The sequence below is a fragment of the Rhododendron vialii genome, chromosome 12a (assembly GCF_030253575.1).
Source record: "Rhododendron vialii isolate Sample 1 chromosome 12a, ASM3025357v1".
In the NCBI taxonomy this organism is placed as follows: Eukaryota; Viridiplantae; Streptophyta; class Magnoliopsida; order Ericales; family Ericaceae; genus Rhododendron; species Rhododendron vialii.
The window spans coordinates 19,516,655-19,543,871 of record NC_080568.1 but is presented as its reverse complement, the minus strand read 5'-3'; the positions used below and the strand labels follow the sequence as shown (position 1 = coordinate 19,543,871).

At 37.8% G+C, this 27,217-nt stretch overlaps 1 protein-coding gene across 2 annotated transcripts in view; it reads left to right on the top strand.

Annotated features, from left to right (window-relative positions):
- LOC131309979 (lysine histidine transporter 1-like) overlaps window positions 1-27,217 on the top strand; it is a 51,333-nt gene that overhangs the window by 2,151 nt on the left and 21,965 nt on the right. Inside the window, exons 6-7 of one of the 2 annotated variants that reach the window (XM_058336728.1) lie at window positions 335-403; window positions 503-1,101. The exons of the other annotated variant lie outside the window; for it this stretch is intronic. Of the exons in view, the coding sequence (XP_058192711.1) occupies window positions 335-403; window positions 503-601 (168 nt within the window). The 3' untranslated portion in view covers window positions 602-1,101. Of the gene's footprint in view, window positions 1-334; window positions 404-502; window positions 1,102-27,217 lie in introns of those variants that run through there. 2 annotated transcript variants of the gene reach the window in all.

Genomic DNA, 27,217 nt, shown 5'->3' with positions numbered 1-27,217 from the left:
GGAAATGTATCATTTACAACAATTTTTATGCATCTTGAAGATTACGCCTTCATATGACGGTGCAATCCAAATATACAACTAACATGTTCTTTGGGTCGTGAGAAAGGCAAGAGAAGAAAGTGTCGCGATTTCCCACCAAATCTCACCAAAGGTGATGAGATTTGGTGAGAAACAAAATAGATTCATCTTTTTTCGTCATTTCATATCAGTTCTCACCGTTTCTCATCTCTTTTAGTTATCCGAATAAGTGAAAGCATTCTCCCTTCTTTCCTTTTCTCAAGAGCAAAAGGGACGTAAGTCCTCCTACCTGCTAATGGTTATTTTGTTTCTGCAGCTCCCCTGCATCATCTGGCTTGCAATCTATAAACCCAAAAAATTCAGCTTATCTTGGTGGTCAAACTGGGTACAATAACCTGATAATGCACTAAATTATTATTATTTCTTTCTTTCCCGTTCTGATAGGCTTCAGCTAATTATGTGTTGATTTGATAATTTCATTCAGTTCTGCATCATCATCGGTGTTCTTTTGACGATCTTGGCCCCCATTGGTGCATTGAGGAACATCATTCTCTCGGCCAAGAACTACCGGTTCTACTCGTAATTTCCTTCTGTCCTTCGGAATCCGAGTTCGAAATCTAAATATAAGAGATGATGATGATGATGATGATATGATGGTGGTGACAAATTGCGGTTTAGGTTTCAACTGGCTGGAAAGGATATGTTGTTTTACGAAGTCCTTGAATGGTTTTTTTTTCAGAAGGAAGTTAACGGGAAAAAAATTAAGGAAAAGGGCAAGAGACAAGAAAGGGATCATCTCTTCAAAGGATTTCATGTCTTGATATGTTGTTTTTTCTGGTAGTCATGTTCGTGTCGTTTCCGGTATTCTTCTTGTTAAATTCATGAACAAGCCTAACAGTTTTAGGATTCAATAAAGAAGCTAGTAAAACTTTTACTTAGCTAACTCATGTAAATATCTTGTAAACCTTTCTGTGAACTTTCGCATTGTAATTTCATCTGGGTGTCTGGCACACTTGGACTTTTGAGTTCCCAAAATATATGTACCCTTTTATCCTAGCTAATGCATTGGTTATGATTCTCGGCCTGTTTATATCCGTTTTTGGCACCACGGGTCGAGCTAGCCGTGATTGGTATTTTTGTTAATTCCTTAATTAATTTGGGCCATGGGAATTTATCGTTTGGGCCCAGGGAACACGCAACCCACGAAGCAAGGCCCACGGTAAGGCCCATGAAGGAGGTGCTGATTTGGTCCGCATGGAGCAGCCCACGGTCTGACATGCAAAGAAAATATTGATTTGGCTCAAATGATGAGGTCCACGATTTTAGGGGACGGTTATCACCTGATGGCAGTTGGTTTTTTGTATTTCAAAAGCCAATTGACTTGGTCAATTGGCCATGTGTTTTTTAAACCCATAAGAAGAGGAGATAGTGGGGGGTTGCTGCCATGTCATCCATGATCCCTTAACTGCTAGAGAAAATTGCCCATGATCACACATGCATGAAAAGTGGAGCATCATGGGACACATGTCAGCTTATGGAGCAAAGCAGAATTCGGATTCAGGGCTGAATCAGCTTACTGCTGTGCCTATAAATACAAGTTCACAAGATGAAAAACGGGTCCAACACCAATCAAAGCTCAACGCTTACAACCAAAGCCTTCCCAGCGAAACATACTTTCTTCCTTTCAGCAAAGTAGTTTATTGAGTAACTCGTGCTCAAACCCCATTCAAACTCACTTCTTCAAGTAGTTTTGATCTTTTACCTTTCTTGTACCAACTTTATTATCCCGGAGTAATAAAGTTCACGTTTTTACGTTTCTACGTCCATTTCCTATACAACTAGGAAATTTTAAGTCCACGACCGTGTGGCAAGCAACGAACCACATTGTGATCTTTAACCTTTGGGTCATACGCAATCACTCTTATGTTAGAAGTCAAGATTCACGGGAATCTTCATCAAAAGTTAGGCGCTACAAGTCTTGGCACGCCCGCACTCATTGCATCCACGCCTTTGCCAAAAACGAGAGTTTTCAGGGCCTTTTTCCATTTCTGTTTCCATTTTCTCTGGTGTAATTCTTTTTCTTTCGTAGTCATAACAGCATTGCCAGCAGTACGATTGAAATCTCTAATTTTTTTTTTTTTTATATCTCTGACGTTCAAGTGTTAGAGTTCCCAAATCTCTAACTTGTGAATCTTAAAATTCGATTGTGACTGCTAATGTATTTAAACAATGGAATGTTTTACCACCCGTCTTTTGGCAAAACAAAATCAAGCAAATCCTCGTCGACTCCGAATTTAGCCATGTCCTCCGCCTTCAAATTAACCCAAGCCTCTATGCCATCGCCAGAACATGCATCTAAAAAGACGACCGAGTTATATAAAGGCATGGGGAGGCCGAGTTCACCCATACCGGTTTCCCCCATCCGAAATCAACGTCGTACAAAGGGAACCTGCAGAAACTTGTAAAACAAAACGAAACCGCCTCCCCCTCGACGACCTTTTTCGCGTGCTCTCTTAAAAAATTTAATAAGTGATCATCACCGCAACCACCAAGTATCCGAATATAATCTCCGTCCATTTTACTTATCGCTTCTTGCGCTTACGGAGTGGAGAAGAGCGTAGATTTTGTTGGGGTTCTTTCGGAATAGATGGCAGCAATGAGTCGAGTCCAGAGGAAAGCAGAGATGGCTTCTACGCGGGTAGGGCGTCTCTGAGTCATAGTGTTGTCGAATTGGGAATGGTGTTGTGCAGTGGCATGCGTAGCACCGTGCTGCGCACCTTCGAGTCGTTGGATCATGCATCCGACGGCTCTGATCTCATCTCTGCAATGAACGGCTCTCGATCATTGGTTGCCGAGATGAATTCCAAGCCGTCGAATCCACAACTTTGAGGTGTGCACCTCACTGCACGGCACAAACCCAAATTCTGGCTCGATTGTAATGTCCACGGTCCTGTTGTCATTGCTGCACTTGTCTCTTAAAGAAGCGATTTTAGTGGTAGTGAACACAAGCCTGTTAAGATTTACTACTGAAACATCAAACCTCAAAGTGAAGGAAAAAAAAAAAGGTCAAGCCACATACTTATTCTCAATAATTGCCTTCTATTCCTATACTAATCCATTATTAGTATTTTAGCAATTTAATCAGAATACGAAGACTTTTATTTTGTAGAATGTCATTTTTAAGCATCTATTGATCGATAGAATTAAGTTGTGCCAATGAAACAAACATTATGGTAAGGAGGAAGCTATGGTACACAGGGTATACCGTATGCCTAAATTATGACAATTTGTGATTTTCATTATGCCGATTTTTGATTTTTTAATGCATATTTATGATTCTAGTTACGATTTGTACATTAAAATTTACCTGTTGAATATGTCATTAGCAGGTTACCCATAATTAAAAAATATTGTTATTATGTAACCATAATTATTCGTACCGAAATCCATAATACTTGTTCCCTAACCAAATATATGCGTACAATATCAAAAATTAAATAATGTTACCCACAAATGTTATAACAACATCATAAATTGGCATTATCTTACCACAATGAATCGTATCAAATTTTTTTTGACTCGTATGATATTTCGTAACAAAATCAAAATATGTAGTACCAGAATCAACAATTGTTATACTCAAACCAAAATATTTGTAAAATGCCACAAATTTTATAAAATAACCACAATTATTATGACAACACCTAAAATTGTCATTTTCTTAACACAAGGTGTCGTATCAAAAGAAAACATATTTAAATACCACAAATTATATAACAAACCATAATTATTATGACAATACCATAAATTAACGTTTTCTTACCACAATGTGTCGTACCAAAGGAAATTAATTAAAATATTTCGTAATAACACATGTCTAAAATACCACAAATTCAGTAATATAACCAAATTTGTTATGACAACACCATAAATTGACGTTTTCCTACCCACGTGTCATATAAAAAAATTCAATCAGAATGTTCAATTAACGATAGTTATAATCAACAAAATATCATACCACAAATTCAGTAATATAACTAAATTTGTCATGACAACACCATAAATTGACGTTTTCATACCCACAACGTGTTGTATAAAAAAAATTCAATTGAAATGCTCAGTTAACGATAGTTATTATTAGAAAAATACCATACCGCAAATTCAATAATATAACCAAATTTGTTATGACAACACCATAAATTGACGTTTTCATATCCACAACGTGTCGTATAAAAAAAATTCAATTGGAATGTTCAATAAACGATAGTTATAATTGGCAAAATACAATACCACTAATTATTTTCAATTCCCGCCACATTATTTTTTTAAATTTAAAATTTCCACCATATTATCTTAATTTTCGATTCCCTCCATACTAGTTTTTCAAATTCTTATTTGTCCCTACACAATACCTCAATAATTTAAACTAAAAATGAAGTTCTCGCCCAAAATTTTCATCCAAGAAATTCACCAAAAAGTAAATACTATACCTAAATTTTTGAATACAACTATAATTTCCTCTCAAAATATTGTCTAAATCAAATTCTTTCTCTACAAAATTTAATTCAAAAAATCAAAATTCCTTCGTGAAAAAATGAGAGGTCACTAAAAATATAATTATCCTATTGTCTCAAATGCATACACTTTTGACACTAAAATGGAGTACAAAAAACATAAGTGTGAATATCAAAAAATAGAGTGTGAAAATTACTCCCCTTTTTGTAATTGGTGAAATTAATTATATTAATATCCAATCTTATTAATATTCAGGGCGGTACACTTAACAATTGGCACTATATATTTGACACATAGATCAGTGTCAAACCTTCACCCTATGCATACCAATCAAAATTTAATGGTGGTCATTGGAACTAAATCGTGGAAGTAAAATCTAAATAACTTTGTAAATTTATTGCCATTGTACTTTCTTTAAAAAAAATTTTTATTATAGTCGACATATTGATTTACACCAATGACATAGGCTATAATATGATCTACAAGTGTAGGCCCAACACTAGGACGGAGGCATTTGAGGTCTTTGTTTTCTCAAATTTTTAGCCTGAAAATAAAGCCCCTACATACAAGAAAATATTATATAAGTAATTAATAGCCTTTAGAATTACAAATTCTCAATTATGTACCATAGTGATAAAGTGTTGAAATTTGGACATTTATCTAAAAGATCTGGGGTTCAAGTCTTATACCATTCGTTCCTATTTTTTTTAAAAGAATTTGTTATTTTTTAGGATAAATTACATAATTAGTCCTTAAAGTTTCATACTTCAACAAATCTCGTCGTTCAATTTCAATACAACATTAAAATATAATAATGCATCATCTGAGCCTCACGTAAGGTGTTTATTTTATTTTATCAAAATCGTCTATCTTTTACATAATATTAATTAGGTCATTCATACCAAGAATGAAGTTGATGGCTTATAGCTAGACACTATTGGATGAAAAATATCATTCTATTATTCAATTTGCGTGCCGATGATGAAGCTTTCTAAACCTGATTGAGACAAAAATTTATGTAGGTGACTTAATCAACAAACATAAAAAATTCAACGGATTTAATCGTTATTATTGTGTCACAGTCGCATGGCTGTATTATATTCAACTACAACAGAGGACAAGGTTTCATACCAAATACTATAAATTGACTGTACAGTCTAAATGTCGTTAGTGAGTGTATTTTTAAAATGATCGATCAGGACTGTTAGGATGTTAAGTTATACAATATTTAATTTGTGATATTTTAGATATGTATCTTGCTTGGGTATAATAATTATTGATTGTGCTACGATATATTTTGGTCTTGTATCTAATATCTTTTGATCGATTTCTTTTGGTACGATACATTGTGGTAAGAAAGTGTCAATTTTTTGTGTTGTCATAACAATTGTGGTTATGTTATATAATTTGTAGTATTTTACACATGAGGGAGAGAGAGAGAAAGTCAAGGAGAAGAGAATAACCTGTTACCTGCTAAGCCCTTTTTTATTTTATAAATTGATTTAATAAATGGATGGTCCGGATTATTTACTTTGAAATCCAAGGGTTTAAAATTATGATGCGTACGGTACACCCCCTAATAAGGGGCGTGTACCATAGGACTACCCTTATGGTAATGATGCTACAATTAATATATTGGGGCCGGTTCCACTCACACTCATTTTGACACCCGATTTTGTTTTGGATCCCACTATAATTTTCCGAACCGTTGATCTTGTTTAAATTAGGCTCCGTTTGTTTGGTCGTAAAATATTTTCCCGGTGTTTGATTGTGTAAAAAATGAGGAAAACATTTTACATGTAAAATATTTTCCATTAATTGGATGAAAATGACTTACCATTAAATCTTTCGTAAGTTATTTTCTAAAACGAACCTGTTGCCCTCTACTGCAATTTTCACTACTCAGCTTCATCGATTGTCGGCTTGACCTACGTTCAATTCTAATATTCTCATATCTCTCCACTGATTAAGCCCCCCTCTCTCTACACTATTTTGTCAATTTTTTAAAATATTTTTAAGTGCCAACTAAACACCAAAAAAATAAAAGTTTCAAGTTTGTTTTCAAAAAAAAAATATTTTACATTGTAAAACTATTTATGTCGAAACAAACAGAGCCTTAGTAAAATAAGGGGCCCTGCAAAAATTCAACTTATTTTGATATTGGCAAGGGTTTCATTCAAATAGTTTTGCAAACACCAGTTTTTGTCACAGTTTTACAAAAACCATTCAAATTCTATTGTTTTCGGCTGTCACATCCTAAGTGCATACAACTGATAATTAAAGCAGGCATGGATTGATAATCAAGATCATGGTTGGGCAACATAATGAAGTTAATTAGAGACGTGAAAGAAGCCTTAAAGAAGTGGAGTAAGGAGGTCTATGGTTGTTTGCAATGGCAGCTAGATAAGTATTGGTGCAATTGCATGAACTGATCATACAAATAGATCGAAGATGGAACCATTTTTCAGTAGGATAGACTGAAGAGGAGAGAACTAAAGGCAGACGTGTGGAAGTTATCCAGACAAGTCGAGTGGCTGTGGCTACAGAATTTAAGGGTCCAATGGCATCTAATGGGTGATAGAAACACTAAAATCAAGGCAGACATGTGGAAGTTATCCAGAACGGTTCGGATAAAATATGAAACTAAAATAAAATCAGAATCGAACCGATCGAATTGAACCATTGCCAGCCAAGGGCTAAAATATTGATCATTATCATTATTTCATGCAAATTTAATAATTTGATGTCTATAACCAAAAATGAGAATGCATGATAATAACCAATTACCCACCGTTAATTAAGGACTGATTACAACATAGGATATTGTAGCTTCTATGCGTCAAAATTTTGTTCGTATCAATGCTCAATATCTTGAACAGCGTGGCTACTAATGCATTTAAACGAAAAAAAACTTAAATCATGAATGCTTGGAGACAAAAGTCACATGTGTTACCCTTCTTTTGAAGAAATATTAAAAGCAAGCAAATCGTCGTCGACTTCTAATTTAGCCATGTCTTCTGCCTTCAAAGTCACCCACGCCTCTACACCATCACCAGATTGCCCGTCTGAGAAAACAACCAAATTTCGGAAAGGCATGAAGGCCGAGTTCACCCACGCCGGTTTTCCCCACCCAAAGTCAGCTTCATACAGAGGGAACCTACAAAAACTAGTAGTAAAACAAAATGAGACGACTTCCCCCTTGATGAACCTTTTCTTAGCCTCTTTCAGAAAGTTCAAGTGGTTGTCGCTATCGCTAAGCATGCAAACATAATCTCCGTCCACTTTACTTATCCCTTGTTGCACCTGCTTCACAATCTCGCAACATTCAAGCTCGCCATTCGTGGCGGAAGGGATCGTTATCGCAAATCCACTTATTTTTCCAAACAGTGGCTAGGGAGCGGCGGATCTGCTCTCGGTCGGAAATTTACGGGGTGGACTAGAGTGTAAACTTTGTTGGGAAAGACTCGGCAATCGGATAATATTCCAGAGAACAATTTCATTAACAAATATACAATTACACGATTGAATCAAATTACAGAATACAAAAACAATAGACATAGTGTAAGAACGAGACAAACTGAACATCTAGAATACCAAACTGAGTCCTGTGTGATACCACAATCTCCTTAAGAAAGATTCGCCGCCTACTGTGGTGTTGTAAGAACTTGCTCGGCGTCTTCCTCCCAGGGTTGGCTCGGCTAAACTGCAAGCCGTCGGAACACCACCTTCAACTGCCTTGGCGAACTGACTACCGCTTGTCACTCTCTCTCAAAGAACAATATGCTGGAAGGATGTAAAGGCCTGAATTTACTGATGCCTTCTCCAAAAAACGTGAGCCTCTTTTTATAGAGGGATGGTGACAATTGTAACTCCAGAAGATGAATTGTAGCCATCAAATGCTGAAATCAAATCTGCCATTTAAATGAGGGAGGTTACAAAAATGAATTCACAATCATGGAGGAGTTTCGGGGGTTACACAATCCATACATTAATACATCTATTGATTGTGATACGTTTAGATACAACGAACCCGATACATGCTCGGTTGTCTTGAGAGACCCTTCGATAGCACCGATTTCATTCATCTAAAATTCCGTAAAATTTCCAACAATCCCCCCCCATGAATGAAATTGGCAGGCATACTGACGCAGAGTACAAAGTTGATCCAAGAGAGCGACAACGGATAATTCCTGCATAGGATAGGTGGCTTTTGGCCTGAAACCTTCCCTTGTGATAGCCTATAGGGTTTACTGGTAGACCAGTGTGCGATCCTGCTTTGAACTGTTCCGTCATCGATGTAAACCGAGACAATAGAGGTCATACAGGACTTCTCCTGACGTAGTTCAGTTCTCACTGTTGGGTTCATTTTGGCCATGACACTCCATTCCTAGTTCTGCGAGTATTTTCTTGAGAATTTTGCCACAATTCTCAAAGAAGTGGCCGAAGTGACCCCACTTCATACTAACATAGATGACCTTCCTACTATACCCCGCCTGGAAATCCAGCACATAGGAGTCATTAAAAGCAATGCTTAACCTCTTTCCATTTGCAGGCATCACTGTTCTACACCATAGGAATGAGCAGGAGACCAAGTCTCCTTAGTGATCGTTCTCGGCTACTCGTGAAAGATAGTCTCATTGAACCTAGATCTTGGGATCTCCAGTCAACTAGGTTGGCTACCCCCGCGGTAACTATGAGTGTAGTGGCTTTAGCCCCATCCCTTTCGATGTTTGCTCAACTAGCTCTCGGTTTAACTCTTTGGTTAGCGGATCCGCAATATTGTCTTTTGACCTCGCATAGTCAATAACGACAACTCCACTCGAGATTAGTTGCCTAATGGTATTATGTCTACTTCGAATATGTCTAGACTTACCATTATACATATTACTCTGTGCCCTACCAATTGCAGATTGACTGTCGTAATGGATACTAATCGCTGGCACAGGTTTCGGCCATCTTGGAATATCCTCCAAAAATTGACGGAGCCACTCGGCCTCCTCAGATGCTTTATCTAGAGCGATAAACTCTGATTCCATTGTTGAACGTGTTATACACGTCTATTTGGAGAATTTCCAAGAAACGGCTACACCACCAAGTATAAAGACATATCCACTTGTGGATTTTGAGTCCTTTATGTCTGATATCTAATTTGCATCACAATACCCTTCCAATACTGATGGATATCTGGTGTAGTGCAACCCTAGATCACGAGTATACCTCAAATAGTGCAGAACCCAGACTATTGCCTTCCAGTAATCACGACCTGGATTACTCGTGTATCTGCTCAGTCTGCTGACTGAGTAAGCTATATTGGGCCTTGTACAACTCATCAAGTACATCAGGCTCCCAATTATCCGAGAATACTCTAATTGAGATACGCCCCCCCCCCCCCCCCCCCCCCCATTCTTGGATAAATGCAGACTTAAATCCACAGGGGTTCTTGCGACACTTGAATCAGACGGGTTGAACTTCTCAAGAATCTTATCAACGTAGTGTGTCTGAGACAGCACAAGTCCGATAGATGTTCTGGTGATCTTAACACCCAGAATGACATCTGCATGGCCCATATCCATCATGTCAAACTTTGAGTTTAACATATCTTTGGTAGACTGAATGACCCTTTCATTGCTACCAACAATGAGCATGTCATCAACGTAGAGACACAAAATGACGTACCATTCGTTTGTGTCTTTGACGTAAACACATTTGTCACATTCGTTGATCTTGAAGCCACTTGACAACACAGCATTGTCAAATTTCTCATGCCATTGTTTCGGTGCTTGCTTTAGACCATACAATGATCTAACAAGCTCACATACTTTCCTTTCGTGGCTTGGCGCAGAAAAACCCATAGGTTGTTCCATGTAGATCTTTTCATCTAAATCGCCGTTCAGGAAAGCTGTTTTTACATCCATTTGATGTATCTCAAGGTTACGCAAAGCTACGATCTCGATGATCATCCGGATGGAAGTAATCCTTGAGACTGGTGAGTAAGTATCAAAGTAATCTAGGCCTTTTTTTTGTCTGTATCCTTTGATAACAAGTCTAGCTTTGTACTTATCAATTGACCCATTTGCTTTCATCTTTCTTTTGAAGATCCATTTGGCCGAGAGGCATACTGCCTTATGGGAAATTCACCAGTTCCCATATATGGTTTTGCAGTATGGAGTCAATCTCACTCTTAATGGCCTCTTTCCACAAAAGACCCTCAAGGCAGCTTACAGCTTCCTGGTATGTCCGAGGCTCATTTTCTACCAGATAGGTCAGAAAATCTGGACCAAAAGATGTTGATGTTCTAGCTCGCTTGCTATGTTGTGGTTCAACATCAACTTCCTCTTCTTGGCCTTGTCTGCTTTCATTAGTCGGATGCAAGGTCCATTTAGCAGAACTTGACTCTCCAATGGATCTATAAGGGAATAAGTGTTCAAAAAACACTGCATTCCTAGACTCCATGAGAGTATTCTTGTGAATATCTTGTATATCTGACTCATACACAACAAAATCGATAGGCAATACTATCGTCTGCATAACCGATGAACACACAATCAACGGCTTTAGGGCCTATCTTCTCCTTCTTAGGAGGAGGTACAGCCACCTTCGCTAGATAACCCCATGTTTGTAAGAATGTATAGGTAGGTTTCCTACCCTTAAACAATTCATACGGGGTTTTACCAACATCTTTAAGAGGAATTTTATTGAAGATGTAATTAGCGGTGAGAACAACATCTCCCCACATGTTCTGAGGCAACCCAGAATTGATCAACATTGCGTTCATCATATCCTTCAATATACGATTCTTGCGCTTAGCAATTCCGTTAGTCTAAGGCGAATAAGGTGCCATGGTTTCATAGATAATCCCGTGTTGGGCACAGAATTCTCCAAACGGTAACTGAAATTCACCACCACAATCGCTTTTGACCACCTTAATATTTCTGCTCAATTAATTCTCAACTTGAGTCTTGTAATGAACAAATTTGTCCAGGACTTCATCCTTGCTTTTTAGCAAATACACATAGCAAAACTGAGTGCTATCATCGATAAAAGTAATGAAATACTTGTTACCAGCCCGAGTTTGGACATATTTCAGATCACACACATCAGTGTGGATTAAACCCAAAGGCTCTGTGCTTCTTTGTACGACTTAGAAAGATGCTCTCGGCATTTTAGCCTCTACACAAGTCTCACATTTGTGTTTCTTATCAAATTGGAAAGCCGGAATATGGTCCAAGTTAATTAATTTACGCATAAAATCATAATTAACATGACCTAGTCTACCATGCCACAAAAAGGAAGACTCAAGCACATAAGCAACAGGGGATTTTTTTTATTGATAGTAGGGATAACAGTCATTACATTCATCTTAAAGAGACCTAACATTTCCCTATATACATTCCAGCTTTAGTTAGAGTGACCTTATCAGCCTTGAAAACCAGGCGGAAGCCATGCTAGCGCAACAGCGAACCAGAAACTAAATTCTTACGAATATCTGGCATGAACAACACATTATTCAGAGTCAACTCTTTTCCCGAAGTCATCTTCAGGACCGCTTTCCCCTACCCTGCAACATCCGAGGTAGCTGAATTCCCCATGAACAATTTTTCACCATTAGCAACCGGCTCAAAGGTAGTGAACAACTGCCTGTCACAACAGATATGGCGTGTAGCCCCAGTGTTTACCCACCATTCCTGCGGGTTAGAACCAACCATGTTCACTTCAGATACCATAGCTGAGAGGTTAATATCGGACACTCCTGCCTCCGCCTGAGCCAAGTGGGCCTGAGTGCGGTTAGACGACTTCTTACACTCCGAAACTTATGCCCGAACTTATTGCAGTTGAAGCATGTACCCTGAAACTTCTCTTTCTGTTTCTTGGCAACACCACCTCTCGGTCCCAAATTGACACTTTTGTCCTTCTGTTTACCAGCTTACTTGTCAGACCGCTTGTCAAAACGCCTGTCATTCTGGTTTCTCCTCACACTGGAAGATTGACCATGCTCCATCATATTTTCCTTGGCCATATAGGAGGCCTTTGCACTCCTATCCATACCCTGATTCTCCTCTTCAATACGGAGCTTGATGAAAAGAGCCTCCAAGGTCATCTCCTTATTCTTGAACATAAGATAGCTCTTGAATTCTTTCCATGCTATGGGTAGCTTGTGGATGACCGCAGGCACCTGGAATGATTCACTCAGAATAATCCCTTCAGTCCTAATCTCATTGAGCAGGAGCTGCAGCTCTTGGACTTGGACTGCCACAGACTTGGAGTCTACCATCATATAATCAAGTAACTGGCCCACAACAAACTTTTTGGACCCAGCACCCTCGATCTTGTATTTCTTGTCTAAGGAATCCCACAACTCCTTAGCCGACGGAGCCTCGCCATACACAGAATACAGCGAATCATCTAGAGCATTCCGAATATAATTCTTGCACATGTAGTCATGCTCTTTCCATTTGGCCACATCAATTCGCTTCTGAGTGTCAGGATCATCCTCAACAATAACAGGTGCTTCCTCGACAAGCCACTTTGCCAAGTTCAAGGTGGTGAGATAGAACAACATCTTCTATTGCCACCTTTTGAAGTCGACCCCAACAAATTTGCTCAGTCTCTCCACATGAGACATTGGAACATTGGGAATCCCAGAAATAGGAGCATGAGTTGGAATAGCACCACCGCCATCTCCATTTCCGCTGACACTACCAGTCTCTTTGTCTTTTCCAGTGATGATAGTTTTTCCTTGCTCAGTTGTCATGTTTTCCTGAAATTAGGAACAACCACATATAAGAGAACAAATCTCAATCTCAAAACGATAAGCTATACATGCACAGATTAACAATCTATTAAATAAGCTAAGTCTGACATCCCCCACAATACCATGTACCCCGGGGGTCCCAAGGGGCACGCCCCCTAGCGGGGGTCTTAGATGGCCGTGCCCCCTGATGGGGGTCCTGGGGGCAGCGCCCCTGGGCGGGAGTCTGAGGGCTGACCCTCAGTAGGGATCATGCTTACCACTGGCTTAATCACTTCAGGCAAAGCACACCGGGCCACAAGCCACCTCTGGCTAATTCCACGCCAAGTACCCAAACTGCATCTGCCAAGCAGATCGTAACAGTGGGATCAATGCCAGGTGATGTCATGGCAGAAGCCAAGTAGATCACCCCAGAGGCCAACCAAAATTGATCCAAGGCCAAGCCGCACACGACTGCTTTAGGCCGTAGCCTTTCTATTTATCCCATCATCGAACAGTGGCCATGTCGCGCATGATAGGCCATGGCCGAAGCCAAACGGGTCTGTTATCATATCACATTTTGATCCAGCAAACAATCTGTGGTATCACAATCTCATATGAATCATTGATCAATCTACCGAGCAGATTGATTAAACCTCTTACACCCCCGGGTACTCCACCACGTTTCTATCCAGTCATGAATCTGTTCTTGCAACTCAAAGATTAGTACCAAACATAAGCTGTTTTCTAGAATTCGATGCCGATCAATGATCAAAATTTTTTCTTAAGCTTGTTGGGAAAAACTTGGCAATCGCATAATATTCCAGAGAACAATTTCATTAACAAAGATACAATTACACGATTGAATCAAATTACAGAATACAAAAACAATAGACATAGTGTAAGAACGAGATACAAATTGAATTTCTAGAATACCAAACCAAGTTCTGTGTGATACCACAGTCTCCCTTAAGAAAGATTCGCCGTCTACCGTGGGTGTTATAGGAACTTGCTCGGCGTCTTCCTCCCAGGGTTGGCTCGGCTAAACCGTAAGCCGTCGGAACACCACCTTCGACTGCCTTGACGAACTGACTACCGCCTGTCACTCTCTCTCAAAGAACAATATGCTGGAAGAATGTAAAGGCTTGAATTTTCTGATGCCTTCTCCAAAAACGTGAGCCTCCTTTTATAGAGGGATGGTGACAATTGTAACTCCAAAAGATGAATTACAGCCATCAAATGCTGAAATCAAATCTACAATTTAAATGAGGGAGGTTACAAAAATGAATTCACAATCATGGAGGAGTTTCGGGGGTTACAGAATCCAAACATCAATACGTCTATTGATTGTTATGCGTCCAGATACAACGAACCCGCGGTACATGCTCAATTGCCTCGAGAGACCCTCTGGTAGCCCTGATTTCTTTCATCTAAAATTTCGTAAAATTTCCAACACTTTTTTGGATATATGGATGATAAGCACCCAATAATGCATATTCTTGGTGCTTAAGTCCTCTAGTATGTTGTGTTTGTACATATATGTTGTCGTTTTTATGCGATATTGCATGTAAGGTAGGTTTTTGTGTATTTCAGGTAATTCGTATAAATAAGGCGCGTTTGAATGCTAAGAATGCTTCGGGTGTAACCAAGTACTAAAGGCCACGTGCCACCCCATGGTGGTGCCCGAAAAGTCATGAAAAGTTGGTTTAGAGGTTGCTCGGGTTGCTCAAGGGTCAAGGGAATTGAAGTACATGTGAGGATTTTACCAAAGCTACTCATCTTCCGACCAGCTGAGGGTAGAATTGCCATAACTTTTGATGTATGAACTACCTTTGATCCAAACCACTTGGGTTAGAAATTAGACTCGACGAGCTTTCCAACGGTCCAAAGAACACCCAAATCCGAGTTCGGGAGTGTCCGGAGCGAGCCCGCGAAGTTTGTCCAAAAATCTGTCAAGCTTGTACCAGTACTGGGAATTGGCCAGTACCGGTACATGATGTCCAGAGTTCAATTTTTCCAGCCGTTTGAAGGCCCTAAACCTGTACTGAGGCATTTCCAGTACCAGTACAGCCTGGGAAAATCTGCAGATTTTTGTTAACTTTTTCAACCTTCCATTTATGGAATGTTTTTGGGATATTTTGGGGACTTTTTGGTCCTTTGTAGCTTAACTTTAGATCCCTATAAATAGGCTTGTATGCCTTTTATAGAAAGGATGGCCATTTCTAATCTTTTTTTAGGCTTAAGTTTTTCTTGCTTTCTAGGATTTCCTCCATAGCTTTCAAGCTTTTCTCAAGTGTAATTTCTTCAAGAACTCTAGTAAGTATTTGTCTTATGTTAATTTCTCGTTTATTAATGTTGTAGCTACTCTTTGGATCTTTGCATAAATCAAGTTTATTTACGTTTTCTTTGGTTAAATCTTTCGCTCCATTTTCTTACCATGTCTAGTCTTTTAGCTGTGGTTGAGTAGTCTTTTGGCTAAGTCTTGGGCTAATATTTCCCAATGACTTAGGTTGTTATTTGGTTCTCGAATCTTCGGGCTTAAAATCATGATTTTCAGATTTAAATTAATCTAGCCATTTTGGTCTAAGCGAGGGGTGTTAACTCCTTGATATGTAGTTTAGTCAAGCGGTTTTGGCAAGCGACATATTGAGGGCTCGTGGCCTCCTACGTGTTAGATAAATTAGCAAAAATAGGTTAGTTTAGTTCCGTTTAATCACATCTTTTGATAATTGTAGTTGTTAAAGCTAAATCCTCCGAGTGTGAGCGCGCGGTCGTGACTCTCACTTGAGTTATATTCGAGAACCGATAACGGTCTTTGTCAAGGAATGGATGATCCCTAGGCTTGCCTCTTTTAGTTCATAGAGCTCTTTTCTAGTCTTTTTCCTTAGTATTTACACTTTCAAAGCAAAACCAAGTTGGCCGTCTTAAATGCCGAAATCCTTACAAACTACAATCCAATTAAGCTATTTTCGATTCTCTGTGGGTATGATCCCGGACTTTCCGGTTATTATACTATCGACGACCTAGCCCTACACTTGGGGTTTTCTCAACCTTATATTTGAAGGCGAGGTCTGAAGGCTAAGCAATGGAGGACATGAATCGAGTCCACAGGAAAGTAGAGAGGGCTTCGATGCGGGTAAGGCGTCTCTGGCTGGAATTGTCCTTGCACTTGTCTCGGAGAGAAGCAATTTTGGAAGCAATGAACACAAGCCTGTCGAGATTTGGTATCAGACATCACATCTCAAAACGGAAAAATTTTCAGTGCCGAGCGGGTACCACGTGGTGGCCACTCGGCGCATCCGAGCCTTCCGTTGCGTTTTTGGATGGCTCGGATTTGGAGAGAGAAAAATGAGAGAGAAAGTGTTGGGGTGAGAGGAGAGAGTGGATTTCAATTCGAGCCATCCAAAAGTGTATTGGGCGGCCCGGATATGCCGAGCAGGTACCACGTGGGATATACCCACCCAGCACCGAAAAATTTCTCATAAAACTAAGGGAAAATTTCAAAATAGCACCTAACCTTTCACACAAATCACGCATAGGCATCTGGTCTTTTTATATTATCAAAAAAACACCTGACCTATTTAAAAACCCATCAATTTTTCACCCACCGTTAACTCTCCATCCAAAAACAGACAGAAATGCTGAAATGGCCTACATCTGGCCATTTGAAGGGAAACCAATATACATTTTGAAAGAAAAACACATTACTGATTTCTCCCGCCAAAACCCACCTAAGGGGCCATGGAGTTCCAATGGTTTGTTATGGGAGTAATACTTATAAGACTTCATCTCTGTTATTGTAACTGTTTGTTTTTGTTGAACTAGTTATTGCACATTTTGGGAATCAAATTTATGTGCCATTTTTTTTCGGCAAAGCTTGAGATGGTGTGAGGCAAATGAAGGAGAAGAAGGAGATGTTTGGGAATTTTGGGACATTCCCATTCCACTTAACTTTTTTTTAGTTTTGTTCTTATTTAAATTTTTTTTCGTGTTTCTTAATTTTGCACCTCACTTTTTTGTTTTTTGATTCGTTTAGTCAAGACAAATCAAAAAAGTAAAAAAAAAATTATTATATATTTGCCCAAATATTTTGGAAAATCATTTTTTTTACTTCAAAGTGGTTGTTTCTTAAAATATTTGGGTAAAAGTAAAAAAAATATACACTTTTCCGATTTGTCTTGTCGAAGCAAATCAATAAGTCACAAAAGGTTAGCGCAAAACTAACAAATGCGAAAAAAAGAAAAGAAAAGAAAAGAAAAACTAAACTAAAAATTATAGAAAAAGTAAAAATAGTTGTTATTGGAACTCCATGCCCCACAATTGGGTTTTGGCCGGAGAAATCAGTAGAGTAATGTGTTTTTTCTCCAAAATGCATATTGGTTTCCCTCCAAATGGCAAGGTGTAGGCCATTTCAGCATTTCCATTTGTTTTTTGATGGAAAGTTAATGACGGGTGGAAAATTAATTGGTTTTTAAATAGGTCAGGTGTTTTTTTGATAATATTAAAAGGTCAAGTGCCTATACGTGATTTATGTGAAAGGTCAGGTACTATTTTGAAATTTTCCATAAAACTAATGCACAAATAAAAAAAATCAGTCCAGGCTGTAGTTTTTTTCTAAACAAATAACTCTTATATTCTGTCAATACATAACTGTCTCTTTCTCCAACACTTGACTTCAAGTTGGAGATGTCAATTTTTTTTTTTGTGGGCTTACGTGGTATTTTGACATTTTTAATTTGACATCAAAGCCTCATTTCCAACTATTAATGCCAAATTTTATTTATTTAAAAGAAAAAAAAAACTCAAACAAGAAGTAAAAGGAAAGGTTTTGAACTTTCCAACAGTGGCTTCAATGGAAAGTTTACCTTGAAGTGTTAAGTTTTGAAATTTGGCATTTGGAGGTAGGTGTCAAAATTGGCATGGGAGTGAGAGATGTCAAAGCCACTTCAGTTTTGGCTTGAGTGAAGGCATATTTGTTAGATTGTCCATTTATGCCAAAAGTTACTGTTGGAGATGCCACCTCAGCTTTGACATCTCCTGTTGGAGATGCTATTCCTCTCTCACTGACAGTGATGGCTCCGGCATTTGGGTTGCCCTAGCCCAATCTCATATTTTGTTGCCCGCTTACTATTAAGTCATATAAAATAAAATAGAAACATACAAGTACAAAAAAAAAAAATCAAAATTTACATTGTTTTTTTAGCTTGAATAACATAAAAAAAAACAATATCAAAACGTAAAACCTGGTTATAGTGCTTTAATCTCTCTTGCGAAATGGTAGTTCAAAAATAAAAGGGAAGGGGGGAGTTAGCTCGCTCGATTTATTTTAACTATGACATTTTTTTAATCATTACTCAAACATTCCTGTTTAGTTTGTTAAGTCTGGAAATTTCCAAAAAGTAATTTGATTTTTGTAATGTTATGGATTGGGAGGGAAACAAAAAGAGGTAGAACAAAAATTATGGATTGAAAGGACAATAAAAAGATGGAGAAACAAAAGAAAATAAGAGGATTGGGTGTGGGTTGCAACTGGAGTTTTCATAGCTGCAATGGCTACTGAGCCAGGCGGACGGTTTGTGCATCTTTGGGAAAAAAATTTATACATATCATCTATCTTAAATTTTTTTTTTTGGTTGCCCCAGTCCGGGAGGTTGCCCAAGCTCGAGAGCTTGCGGGATTTACTCCGGGGCCGGTCCTGCTCACTGAAGATGTGGCTCTTAGCCTATCTGGCTGTACCTGTACCTGTACCTCTTGCCTAGCAAGGGTGAGGTATGTGGTTCGAGTCTATGGAGAGATATCAAATCCTCTTTGATTGTTAAACACACTAATTTTCCGCTAACACTCACTAATGTATACAATATTGTAAAAAAATAATAATACTCCTCTCTCACTTATGTTTTTTTTTTTATCATCTCTCTCACTTATGTTATCTCACACATTTTCTCCCTCCTCTCCCCTCTTTCTCACTCTGTAATATGTGGCAAAGATCCTAAAATCAAAAAAAAGTTACTCGATGGTTAACAAAGGTGATAAATGGGCTGATGGGTGAACAAGGCACAAACACTTTTTGTTATCTAACTTGTTCTATAAACTGACTCTAAAAATGTTACAATCGAGAGGCCATCCACAATGGTATAATCAAAAGCTAATTATTTTTAAAGTTAACAATGTTGGTGCAAGAAATGACTCACAATGGTATAATCAAACTTAGCAACATCCTTAAAAATAATCAAATTTTAGGCTTTGGATAACCAAAACTAGCAACCTTTTTCAATAATCAAAATCTGTGGACCCCACATCACATAAGTTATCTAGTTCCAAAATTTGTATACACACGTGTTTCAACTGGTATTTTCGTCTTCTCTTTTTCGCCTACTCTATTTCTTCTTCACTTCACCCACAAACTATTTCTCTTTCTTTCCCTCCAAAAGTGAAGCTCATATCTCTTGATCATCTACAATTGATCAACCTATCGTCGCCGGATTAAGGTATTTCACTCTTCTTTTCCGTTTCTATTTTTTTTCCCCCAAAAACATTCATAATAGGAGGGAAGAAAGTCACCAATTTTCCCCAAAATTAAAAGAGGGAATTGAGATATATTTTTGCCCAAAAAAACCGTAAATGGAGGGAACTAAATGGCGGGAAATAAAGGGGGAGAGAGAGAGTGAAATTGTAGTGGACTCTTTATTTTGGTTATGGACTAGAAGTGAATAATCAAAAACTAATGTGTCAATTTTTGATTTTTGATTTTTTTTTTTTGATTATACCATTGTGGATGAATAATGCATGGAGAATCGGAGATGCTCATGTCAACTTTTGGAACTAGAATTTTTAAATAAAACAAAAATTATACACAGAGAAAAAAACAGTACTTAAACGATGAGTTATTTGAGTACCATATTTTAGGTTTGCCTTGTTCTTTCCCTTTTTTTTTTTAGATTTACGGTATAAAAATTGAGCAATGCTATAGTGACAATATTAGAATACCATGTTTTGAGTATCATGTGATGTACATTGGTAAAATGTGTTCAACTACATGATAGATAAAACAATTCCACCAATGTATTAGTGACAGTGCGATATATCACATGGTATCCAAAACATAATATTTAAAAATGGTCAACAAAGTATTATCGATAAAAATGTAGTCAATGCAAGGCATTAGCGAAAAGGTATAAACCTCTTTGTAACAACTCGGTCGTTGATTGTTTCAGCAGTGGCCAGCATATACCCTGTAGTGTCCGTCGGCGGGAAGAGACTCGCCACATCAAGCCGCGGCCAAAGGACATCGCAATCCCCATGGGCGCCAGCAGTCAAGGGCAGAAACAGGACTTGATTCTGCCCTGGGCTAGTAAAAAAAAATCGGTGGGCAAAATAGTGTATATAATATGGAAACAATCAATTTTAAGAAATAAGGCTTGTAATCCAATTCATGCATTGCGCATATTGGTAGCACCATCATACCCTTGACCTCGCATATTACAAATGTCCAGATTGTAATGAGTGAGGACATCAGATATCTATTTATTAAAAGTTAATGCAATGTTGTCTTTAACATGCACACAAAAAAAAAAAAGGGCTCCCGTAAAAACTCTTTGACATCAACAAATCTCAAAAAACGTTCCATTTTTTTTGTCCCACTATAATTTAAACCTAAAAGAGTAAGATTGTGAGAACCAACATTTTAAGCCAATTTAAGCAAATTAGCTAGTGCTCAGCATCAATTGAATCAATACAAATCTAAGCACACCAATCTGTGCTTTGCATAATAAGGAAATACTCACAGAAGCCTTGTGATTCAAGGCATTGCCAGCTGAAATCATTTGGATGGTGGGTTGTGATAAAATTACTTAGATTCAATTTTTCAGAGAGGTTTTTTTTGGTTTTCGTGGTAGTAACATGGGCTACAACCCATGGTAGCCTATGAACAGTTCCGCCCTTGGCAGCAGCACAGCTGTTGACAAATCGGGTTAGGGTTCGAGAGAGGGATTTCTTTATGTGATTGGAAATCAGTCTAGTTGATTGCATGGATACGACGACGACGAGGAGGAGGAGGAGGAGGTGGTGGTGGTGATGGTGGTGGTGGTGGTGGATTTGGAGTAGAAGAGGATTAGAGGGATGGAGACTAAGGGAGCGATTTGATCGAGGAATGAGAGGGGATAGTGGCGGAGGATGGGTGGTGTTGGAGAAGAGGGCTTGATGGTGTCTCGGCTCATGGCTTCTACCTTCAATCTCTGTTCTCTAGCTGTATTTGTGCGTGTGCGTGTGCGCGTTCGCGCATGCAAAGTGGTTTAAATACAGTAATAAACTGCTAGTCCTGATTAAAAGAAACTAGTATTCCGTTTTTTATAGAGGAACTTATTCATCTTTAAAAATGTTTCATTTAAATCTGAAATGTCCAAAATCGAAACGAACAGCTACAATTTACAAATGTAAACAACTCTTCACGGAGCTACCCGTTAAAAAGTTTTTCTCCCATTTTTGACAGGAGTATTAAATTGTACGTTCAAAGTCTACTGTTTAATCACAATTCTTGTTGGTGGGCGCTTCAAAGTTGGAAGGTTTGGAGAGTTGCAACGTGGATTGCTTAAATAATTAAATGCCTTGTTTGGATGGTATTTTAAAATTTTTGAGTTTGATTTTTGAGTAATGAGTAGAAAGAGAAATTAAGGTAATAATTGGAGATTGGGGTAATGAGTAGATAGAGATAGAGAGAAAAATAAGAATAATGATTTACGAGAGAGAAATAAGAATAATGATTTAAGAGAGGAAAAAATAATAATTAGAAGCACGGGTAATGAGTGTTTTTGAAGTTAGAATTTTTTTTTTCAAAATCTCATCCAAACAAGGACTAAAGAGCTGTAGTCTTCTTTTTGGTGGCGATAATGCCACGATACTTAAATTTAAAGCCACGATATTCAGAGTTAGTTCTGACTTCTTGGGAGCCTAGTGCAAAAATTAAGATTGAGGCCTTCTATGATGTTTTACAAACATAATCGAATAGATTATTCATGTGTAAATCCCTAAATAATCAATATAACATGAAGGGGCCCTAATATGAAAGGATAATATAAGGTTCAACATAATAGAGGGTGTTTTAAGTATTATTTAAAATTCAAGATGTCAACATAAGTATTCAAATTTAGTAGGATGATGACTTAAATAAGTCTATGAAACAGGATGGCTATTTGATTTCTTCATAGATAAATTATCTTTCACAGCCCACATAAAAATATTTATTATCAAGGAAAAATCCTAAACAATAACCGAACAATGCATTATTTTAATCTCAAAATATCACTAGTCTAAAAACATAATCAACCATTACAAGAATTCAATAATATAACTATTATATCAATCATCATATAATTTTAGCAGCAAAAGTACTAGTTATGCACACAAATCACTACTACAAAAAAGGTCAAAGACGAGGAAAATTTTTTGTCGGCAATTACACGATTTTCGTCGCCAAATTGATTGCCGACGAAAAATTTTGTCGTCCCCATTTGTCGTTTTATGTTGGTCGAGAAAGACTCCTGACGACGAAATTTTTTTTTCGTCGGCCTTTTTTGGTTTTGGCAAGGAATTTTTTCGTGGCAAGGAATTTTTTCGTCGTCTATTTCGATTTTGGGCGACAAAAAAGGTTTGTCGGTGTTGGTTTTTTTTGGCGAGGAAATTATTCGTCGGCGATCATGTTTGCAACGAAAAAAAATTTCCACCCTTATGCTCGCTGTATTTGCTCCCATTAGGTTTCGAACTCGTGACCTCCCGCCTACAATACCCAAGCCCTTACCACTACACCAACACAACATCTATTACTAGAAGACTAATATTTATAATATATACTATTTCTAATTCGTTTGCTTTTTTTCCAAAACCACCATCGCCACCACCACCGCGCCGCCACCACCACTATACCACTACCACCACCACCACAATCACCACTCCGCCACCCTCACCACCACCACAATCACCACTCCACCACCCCCACCACCACCACAATCACCATCCACCATAACCACCACCACATCAACAATCACCGCAACCACCACATCACCACTACACCACCACCACCATTCCAACAACTCCACCCAGGCCACCCCACCACGCTGCCGCCATCGCCAATGGATAACTATCGAAAAATTTTAAACTAAACTATGTATAATATACATTACCTTTTTATGATTAAATTTTAAACTAAACTATATATGTATATTTTATTTAATATGTATACTTCTATTTATTTTTTATGCTAAATAATATAAAAAAATTAAATATTAAAAAATAATCAGCCAAAAAATTCGGTCAACGCCGACGAATTCTAAAATTTTGTCGCTAAAAGCCAACCATTGTCGACGAAATTTTTTTCCTCGCTAAATAGCTCCCCTATGACGACGAATTTTGAATTCCTCGCTAAAAAGCTACCCTATGACGAGGAATTTGGGATTTTGTCGCCAAAAATTTGCATTTAACGATGAAATTATTTTCGTCGCCAAAAACTAAGCCTTCGACGATGAAATTTTTTTTCATAGCCAATAGCGCCCATTTGACGACGAAAATAAATTTCGTCGCCATAGACCAACTTTGTTGTAGTGAATTGAATTTATCGATCGAAAGCCCCTTCATGCCTCAAATTATTTTCTAGCTTGGCTAAATTCATCTTTTTTAGTACGATTTAGGATGTCCAGATCAGCGTACGCATAACTTGATTTAATTACGGGATAATTTTACACTCCATGGATTAAGACGTTTCAACCCTAAAATTTTATAGAGAGCAATCCCTAAATCCTCTTATCAACCCCAGGGTTCTCCAACTGGGGTTAATCTAAAGTAAATTCATACCTGTAACGCCCCGATTTTTGAAAATAAAATCGGAGGTTTTAAATATTGATTTCTAAAAATTTATTGATTTAAAATTCAAAATCCAAACCGGATAATTCACCCTAAAGTTTCGTCTATTACAAATTATCGTTGAAATACTGAAAATAGTCTTTGTGGTAATAAACTAAACAAAATAACAGAGCCATCTTCTAAGTTTGATACGGATCCCAAGCATATTCTTTCTCAGCTCCCACCTCTGGGTTCACTTCAGCATAAAACTGTTCACCTTCGGGATTTGGTGTCTCTTCTTGATTATCTGCAAAATCTGGCACGGAAGCCAGGCAATCCGTACCTGAGTGAACAAGTTCACCCCGTAGTATAATCCAACCCAACTACCCTTCTTACTTTACAGTTAGCAAGCAGCAGGAATAATAATAGTGCGAAAAAGTAATACAGAGTTTGTTCCACATAAATCAGTTCATTACTATCCATTAACTTGACGTGAAATCTAAGATCTCCTCCGCGGGATCTTTCCTCCCTCAACCGCTATCCATGCTCGGTCCCAGGAGGTCACTTCCCTTTGCTGTCGCAGATGCATCTAAGTTATGTACCGAGTATGCATCCCAATAACTACAACAAGGGGAAAGCTTATCATGCCTGAATCACAACTAGGGTTCGTCTATCTTATATACCACTTCACCATCATCACTGGACGCACGCCAGTTTATCAAATCATCACTGGACACACACCAGCACTGGACACACGCCAGTTTATCAATTCACCACTGGACACACACCAGTCTCAATCTCATCACAAATCTCAACATTACGCCTGTAGGCAATCTAGAAATAAAACTTTCCAATTCATCCATTATCTAGTATCGTCTAGGTGAATTCTACTCACATACGACCCCATGTCTCTAGGGTCCAATCTATCACTCAAATCGATGCAATATACAACAAATCAATAATAATTAAAACAATTAATAAACAATGTAATCACGCAACTTATTATGAACGGGTCGTTGCCCTTAATCTTGTATAGTCACAATGTCAACAATAAAGTAAGAGTTTAAAAAGGAAAATTTTCTAGGTTTTGTATTAATTAATTCTAAGATAATAGATTAATTAAAAATTAATTAAATACATTAATTGGATAAAAATATTGAAACATTTATCATGACTTTAATAAGAGTCCTAAAGGTCCTATGCAACCAGTGGAGTGTCAAAAGTTGGGTTCGGAGGGTCACGGGATTTATTTAAATAAAGACGTTAAATAAAGTGACCAAAAGTGAAGTAAATAGATAATAAATATTTTACAAAATAAAATATGTTACGGTCAACAAAATTTCATCTTCAGAATATAGAGAGTCGAAATAAAATTATTCGGGCATTTATAATAACGTTTATAAGGTCGTAAAGAATTTTTTAATTGAAAACACTGTAAAAATAAAAATAAATAGTAAATTAAAGAAAATAAATATGCAATTAACAAGATAACATCTTTGAGGTGTGAGGAATCAAGGAAAAATAGTTTGGGTGTTAAAAATATTATTTGAAAGGTCGCAAATATTTTTCGTTTGTAAACTTTGATAGATAACGAACAAATAATTTAATAAATAGATAATCAAATAAAAAAAATATGATCTTAACAAGTAATGATCTTTGGAGTGTGAAAAGTCTAGGAAAAATAGTTCGGGGGTCGAAAATAGTGTTCGGGATGTCGAAAGGTCGATTCGAATCAAAACTGCACCCATCGCAAGGTCTGATCGGGTTGACCTTGCGGCCCGCAAGGTCAGAGACCTAATTCTTGCGGCTGGAACAACCCGAAGGTTGCGGCCGCAAACTCCATGTCAGATTTTGTTTTTTTGATTGTTTCGCTACGGTTTCAATGCATGGGACCACGAGGGCTATTGGGTTAAGTATAAAAACACTTAATACACTTAGAGGAGTGTTTGGAAGGGATTATAATACCTTGAATCGGATCGAATTGATTTAAAACCGAAACTTGAATTTTTGGGATGATGACTTCGGTTTTGGCGATCGGGGGACCTTGGGCTCGAATTGAACGATGCTTGGGGGTGCTTGGGGTTGAGGGAAGTGATTGGAATGATCAATTCGGGTTTCGGGTGGCTTTGGAATGCAAACCCACTTTTCTCTCTCTTTCTTTCTCTCTCTAGAACTCCATGGATTGGAGTTCGATTTTTCTCCGATTTCTCTCTCTCTCTGGACTGGTGGGGCGTGGGGAATTTTGTGGTATGCCCTAGGGTCGGAGTAGTGGGGTATATATAAGAGAATTTATTTGATAAAAGTGATAAAATTGAGTTTTAATGGAATTCTAACTCTTGGCTTGAGATGGATGAAAAAGAGTGGAGATGTGATCAGGGAGAGGGAGTAGAGTCTGAGTAGGAGAGGGAGAGGTGGAAGGAATTTCGTAATATGCATGCATGCAATTAAAAAAATAAAATAGGATAATTAGAATAGGATAATTATGTTTGTATAAATATATCCTATTAAAGAATAATTACTTTTTATTATCAATAATACTAATTATATGATATTATTATTAATAAAAATATCGGGTTGTTACAATACCACAAATCAATTGAAGATTAGGAGCTAGAATATATATGTATAAACTGAATGAATTGATCAAGCCATTACGTACCGATATCTGAATAAGTTATTTTTTATGGGACCTTTTAAAAACATTTTTCAAAAAAAATTGATGGGCTCCAATTATTAGCATGCGACTCCGATCATTTTTGTGTCAAAATATGCGTCCCCGGGACCGCTCCCATATATGTAACCAATATTATTATGTTAACAAGACATTACATAAATCTTAAAAGATTCCGCAACAATCAAATGAAGCTCACAATAAATATGTGTTGTTTCCACATGCTTTGATTGCATATAAGAGGTTTTAAGCCTGAAAATTCCGAAGGAGCAAATTCTTAAATCCTAGCGTTGACACTAGGCAAACCCATTGGAGTTAATCTAAAATAAATTCATACCACTAATCAAATAAAGATAAGGATATATGTATTGGGGCGGTTCCGGAGACACCCTAAAAAACACCTCATAGTTCCCGATCAAATTTTGATGATCCGAGCCGCTCAGTGTGATCAGAAT